This window comes from Peromyscus leucopus, unplaced genomic scaffold, assembly GCF_004664715.2.
Source record: "Peromyscus leucopus breed LL Stock unplaced genomic scaffold, UCI_PerLeu_2.1 scaffold_544, whole genome shotgun sequence".
NCBI classification, from domain to species: Eukaryota; Metazoa; Chordata; class Mammalia; order Rodentia; family Cricetidae; genus Peromyscus; species Peromyscus leucopus.
This window is the reverse complement of record NW_023505447.1, coordinates 24225-30758: the sequence shown is the minus strand read 5'-3', so window position 1 is coordinate 30758 and position 6534 is coordinate 24225. Positions and strand designations below refer to the sequence as shown.

Below are 6534 nucleotides of genomic sequence, written 5' to 3'. Positions count from 1 at the left end.
ACTTGTTTATTATTAAATAGATGTAATTTAAAGATACAAGTGTAAATAAATAAGTGTAATTTAAAGTTGTAATAGTAAGTGTACACATCAAAAAAGAACAAATGTTCAGAAATAGTGGTGCACATTTGTAACCTAGCACTTGAGACTATGAGAAAGAGGGTTATAAATTTCATTGCATGCAGATGTACACAGCGAGACCCTTCACAGAAACCTGCAAACATTTTGAATATGAAGAAGTATTTCACATAAAAAATGTGAAAAGGAATCAAGCAAACCCACATGTGAGTTTATATTTCTTATGTGTAATATTCATACATGTCTGATATCACCTGATCCTGCAATGATGAGGATAGATGAGACAGACACTGATGGGATTATGGAAATGTCATCCATCAAAGAATTGATTGCAGAGTCTACTACCAGACCAAGACACAGCCTTGGGGAAGTCAGCGCCTGGTGCCTGAGGAGGGCACTTCCCCTTCCTGTGGGACTGCTCCAGTACAACCATGTCATGGGAGTGCCAGCCTCCAGAGACCACACCCTGTGTCTCCTGTCCCTCCAGACAGTCTCTGTAGCTCTGCCCATAAGCACAGTTGCAGCCTCCAGGAGGAGATGCCATGACCTTCACCTTCACAGCCCTGATCTATATGGGTGAGATGTGGAGATGGGGAACAGATACTGTAGTCTAGGAATAACAATGCCACACAGCCCAGCACTGGTCCATCAGGAAACCCCAGGGTCTCAGGAGATTCTGCAGATGGCGGGGGGGGGGGGGGAGGGGGACTGTTTAGGCTTCAGGAATTAACTGCTTAAAAGGAACTCTCTTATAGGACTGATTCTGGGCCTCAGAATCCCAGTGCTGGAAGGTGAGTGAGTGTCTGCAGATGTCTTGACCTTCACTTCTCATCAAATCTTGGAGCCATGCCTGGGCAGTGAGGATGGAAAATAATGCATGTTTGCTGCCCCTGGGAATGGTTGGAGGGTCAGGTTTGTGGGCTGCAATCTGAGGATGACTGTCCTGGGTACCAGCTGCTCATTTCCTTGCAGGTGCTCTCCCTAAGCCTATCCTCATGGTACAACCAGACTTTGTGGTCTCTGCACAGACTACAGTGACCTTCTTGTGTGAGGGGACCACAGGAGTCAAAGAGTACAGTCTCTACAAAGATGGACACAAATATTTAAGGCACATAGAGATTCCACAGAATCCCAAGACCAAGACTGAATTCTCAATCGCAGAAATAGATCACCGCCATGCAGGGCGATATCGCTGTCAATATCAGACCCATGATGGATGGTCAGAGTACAGTGACTCCCTGGAGCTAGTGGTGACAGGTGAGAGGACACACAGGGTCCCCAGCCTCAAGACTGACTGTCAAAAAGTGTGTCTATTCACATGGCTATCTCCACCTCACAGCCATGGAGGATAATGACTGATTCATTCTTCAATTCTAGGAGTCTACAGTAAACCCAGCCTGTCAGCCCAGCCGAGCCCTGTGGTGACTGAAGGAGGGAATGTAACCGTCCAGTGTGTCTCAGGGCAGTCATATCACAGGTTTGTTCTGATGAAGGAAGGACCTCAGAAGCTCTCCTGGACACTGGACTCACAATATAACTCCCATACTAGAGAGTACCAGGCCCTGTTCTCTGTGGGCCCTGTGACCTCCAGCCAAAGGTGGACATTCAGATGTTACAGCTTCAACAAGAACAGTCCACAGGTGTGGTCAGAACCTAGTGACCCCCTGGAGCTCCTGGTCTCAGGTGAGGAACCCAGCCTTTCCTAGAATGATGCTGAAATGATACAGGTGCTCAGAGAGTCTTGGTGTGTGGTGTGTGTGAGGAGCCAGGGCTCCTGAGCCCATTGACACAGAGCATGGTAGAGAGTGGGACACAAGATACAGAATCCAAGGCAGACAGTGACAGCAAAGCCCAGGAGGTCCAGGACAGAGATGAATCCTTATGGGCCTTCTGTTACTCTGGATCAGCTCATGTACCATCCACAACAGCTCGGGGAACCCCACAGAAGAGAGGAGGAAGGGTTGCAGGAGCCAGAGCACTCAGGACATCAGGAGAACATGGACCACACAATCAACTAAGCAGGGATCATGAGGGCTCACAGAGACTGGAACAGCAACCATGGAGCCTGCACGGGTCTGCCCTAGGCTCTCTCAACACACGCTGTGGTCATTACCTTGGGTGTTTTGTTTGTTTGTTTGGTTTGGTTTTTTAGAGTCTCACTATGTAGCCTGTCTGTTCTGGAACTTATTCTGTAGACCAGGCTGGCCTTCACTCACAGAGATCTGCCTGCTCTGCCTTCTAAGTGCTGGGAATGAAGGCATGCGCCACCACTGCCTCACTAGCTTGGGGTTTTGTGTTCATAACAATAGGACTAGGGAAGTCTCTGACACTATCACCTGCACTGTGAGATCTTTTTCCTCCTACTGGGTTGCCTTGTGCAGCCTTAACACGATGGTGTGTGCCTAGTGTTACTGCGTGTTATTATGTCATGTTCAGGTAACATCTCTGGGAGGCCTGCTCTTTTCTGAAGGGACACAAACAAGCAGTGAATCTGGGGGAGAGGGGATGTTGGGAAGTTTCTGTCAGGATGTATTGTATGAGAGAAGAAGAAATTAAAAAGGAAAATGTGCCATCTGCTAGTGTGAATTTCTCTGGCCACTTTCAGACAAACTCACCTACTTCTCTCCTACTTCCTTGCAGGGACCCTCCACAAACCCACCATCAAGGCTGAGCCAAGCTCTATGGTCTCTTCCGGGAGTGCTGTGACCATCTGGTGTCAGGGGACCCTGGATGCAGAAATATGTGTTCTGCATAAAGAGGGAAGCCAAAAACCCTGGGGCACACAGACCCCAGAGAAGCCTGAGAACAAGGCCAAGTTCTCCATCCCTTCTGTGACACAGCAACATGGGGGACAATATCGCTGTTACTGTTACAGCTCAGCTGGCTGGTCAGAGCGCAGTGACACCCTGGAAATTGTGGTGACAGGTGAGGGGACAGTCAGGGTCTCAGCCCAGGCTCTGCTCTCAAGAATATTGCCCTCCCACAGCCTAGTCCTGGAGAACACTATGGCTGTGTGAGTCCATGGAACAGGCTGCCTCCTTCTCTCCTAGGAATCTACTACTACAATAAACCCAGCCTGACAGCCCTGCCCAGCCCTGTGGTGACCTCAGGAGGAAACATGACTCTCAAGTGTGTCTCCCAGGATGAATATAATAAACTCATTCTCACCAAGGAAGATCAGAAGTTACTCAGCTCTCAGAACTCACAGTATATACACAGTATTATGCAGTACCAAGCCTTGTTCTCTATAGATCATGTAACACCAGACCACAGAGGGACATTCAGATGTTATGGTTACTACAACCAAACTCCACACTGGTGGTCAGTACCCAGTGAGCCCCTGGAAATATACACCTCAGGTGGGTCAGCGCCATCATTGACCAATCTTTTTTTCACACCCTAAACCCTTTGCCATTGATCAGTCCCATTCTAGGAATGCTCACTACAATCCCTGCTTATGCAACACAGAATGGTTTCTGGTAGTCTAAAAGAGCATCTTAGGGAGTCCACAGACAGACATAAGATACTAGGCAGAAACCAGTCCCCAGCTGACAACCTCTGCTCATCACCCTCCATTTATCAGTATTCTCAGACCCTTGCTCTCAGTGTATCTATGACCCATGGTGTATCTATGGTAGGAGGCAGCCTTGGTGGAGTAAGTACAAATCCTGCTATACTTTTTTTCTGTTCAAAACAGATCCACATCCATAGCTCAACCCTACCAAATAGAATTTGTCATAAGAACCTGAACATAACAATAATCACATTAAGCAAAATAAAATCCAGCAGTCCCAGTCAAAATCTATTGCTTTGTGGAGTCTACAACATTTCTATTCAGGGTGAAATTGAGGAACTGAGAATGTATGGGTTCAGCCTAGTTTTGAGGGGTGACAGCTAAGAATGTCTTCTCCCTGCCATTGGTGTGCTCATCTGAACAAGAGAAGGTTTAGGGACAGGACCTCAGGGGACAATCCACCATGGACCCGTGAGTCTCCTAGAGTGATGGAAGAGCTGCACCACTCTCTCCTCACACTATAGCTGTCCTGTTTGTCTCGGTAACTACTGTTTGTAAAGAGGAGACAAGTAAGGGTTACAATGTCAGTCTTGGCATTTATACTTAGTGTGGGCTAGCCATGCCTTTGGGGAAATATTATGTGAAAGCCCAGAGATGTACAATATATTCTTCCCTGTTTCACACACACACACACACATACAACAAAACACACACACACACACACACACACACACACACACACACACACACACACTTCACATCTTATTTTGAGAGCCAGGACTGCAAACACTCTGCATGACTCTGCTCCACACCATTTTTTCCCACATGATATATGAAAGGAAAGAGATGTAGGACAATCTACATCAGAAGGATGAGCTCCTACCTGAACTGGACATAGAGAAGTTTCTTGGTCTGATGTGGGAAGGAACATCAGGGAAAGTTTATGAACAAGACACATGTTCTCAGTCTTAGCAGGAACTATATCTCATTTCTGAGACACTGTAAGTTCTTTTCTCCTTGACCAGCCCTAGTTAGTCCCTGGTACTCAGAACAGATCAGGGAAAGTCTCAGATCACAGGAGAGATGGGAGGTCTATGTGGGACAAGAGAACAAACACTCAGAAAAAAAATCATTTAGGAAATCATCCCAAACTGAGAATGTTGTCCACACAACCTCTTCTGAGCTAAACAGAGATACCACATTCAGAATGGCCCTGTGGCTGCTCAGTGTCATGACTCAGGGGTCAGTGCCTGGAATGTCTTGTCAATTTTTTCTACTCTGAATTTACTGTTTTCAGGGGTTTTCACAGTGGTCCTGAAGAATCTAATAAGAACTCCTAGTGGGAACAGAGACTGTCTCTGAATCTTTTACCAGCTTTGGGGACCCTACTCCTAATACTTGGTACTTTACCCCACCTTAATACATGGGGAAGTTCTCAGTCTTACCTCAACTATACATCATATGTTGTTGATGATCATGGGAGACCTGCCCTTTCCTAAACAGAAATGGAGGAGTGGATTCAAGGGTGAGAACAGAGGGATTGGGAGGAGTGACTGGGAAGAGTGGTGGGAACTGCAGCTGGGATGTAACATAAACAAACAAACAAATAAATAAATGTATTTTTAAAAGAATAAGAGAGGGAGCCCAGCTATAACAGTGAAAAGATTCATTCAAGACTTCATGAGCTTTTAGGATAAGAATTATTGGTATTTACAATAAATGAGAAAGTAGAATGCAGAAGAAACACCCAGCTCTCTTAAGCATGCACACATTCTATTTCTCTTCTTCTGTTCTCAGAATCAGTTGAGATTTTCAGTGCATCCCAGAACATGCCTAAACCCAACACAGTTGAACAAAGAGAATTTAAAGTCATAACACTGGAAACAGAGGCTCCAGGTTTTGTCACAGTAAGGCAGGGGACCTGGGTGGACATTTAGTTATCTTGGGAACATATAGTTATCTTGAGGAAATTTTGATCATCAGTAACCTCTGTAACTTCTTTGTCCACAACCACAGACTCAGAGATCCAGGATCACACAGTGGAGAATCTCATCAGGATGGGGTTTGCTGTCATGATCCTCATAGTCCTTGGGATTCTGGTCTTTGAGGCTTGGGGCAGCCAGAAGCGGGCCCAACGTGCAGCTGAGAAGTAATCAGAGAAGAAAGAAGTATACCTCAAGGTTCCAGAGTCTGGGAAATAAATGTGACAATCCCAAGAATTCTGTAAGAAAATCCAGTTCTTACACTGAGGAACTGGTGAGAGAATGTCCATGGAGCAAATGTGTTTTGGTGCAGAGTAACCTTGGGTGTGATGAGATCCTTCCTCAGCAATGAGTTTACATCCCTCCACCTACTGTGGGTGTTTGCTGACTGAACCAACTCCTTTATTGATCTATATAGTGAGGGAATATCCTGTCCCATCTGCCTGGCTTAGCTCCTCATTTCTGTACATTTTTTTCTCCCACTCCCATGTGTCATTTTAATAAATTGTCATATTCTCTGTGGCAGATGTGTGTCTCTCTATTGAATTAGAAATAAAGAATGTACCTCAATAACAAAAAAGACAAGGAAAGTCAGAGCCCAGAATTCAAAGTCACTCTGCCTATGATGTCTCAAAACTCTCTTGTGACCCTCCATCCTTTCAGTCTTCAACACATGTTCTTCATGGAGTTTCTCTTGAAATATAAAGCCAATGTTACCACACTGATGGAATATGGACTGTCCCACAAGACAGTGTGGGCAGGACTTTGACAGTGTTTTCTTAACACAAATTTCTGATTTGTAGCAATTGCTAACCACTGTAAATAACCCCATCAAAGAAACCTTCACAACAGCAAAGTAGTATCACAGGTGTGAGGGTGGTGAGTCTTGAATGAAATTGGTGTGTTTTTCATTGCATTTTCCAATGCCTATTTCTCATATATGAAAAAGCAATTGGCTTGCAG

General features: G+C 45.5%; 1 protein-coding gene across 1 annotated transcript; it reads left to right on the top strand.

The window, feature by feature from the left end:
* The first annotated feature begins 554 nt into the window (after positions 1 to 554).
* On the top strand, positions 555 to 6094 carry LOC114701921 (leukocyte immunoglobulin-like receptor subfamily B member 3). The gene is made up of 7 exons (XM_028882123.2): positions 555 to 651; positions 831 to 866; positions 1048 to 1332; positions 1453 to 1758; positions 2716 to 3000; positions 3126 to 3434; positions 5606 to 6094. Exons 1-7 carry the CDS (start codon positions 618 to 620, stop codon positions 5740 to 5742), a joined length of 1392 nt encoding a protein of 463 aa, XP_028737956.2. The 5' UTR covers positions 555 to 617; the 3' UTR covers positions 5743 to 6094.
* Positions 6095 to 6534: the final 440 nt, after the last annotated feature.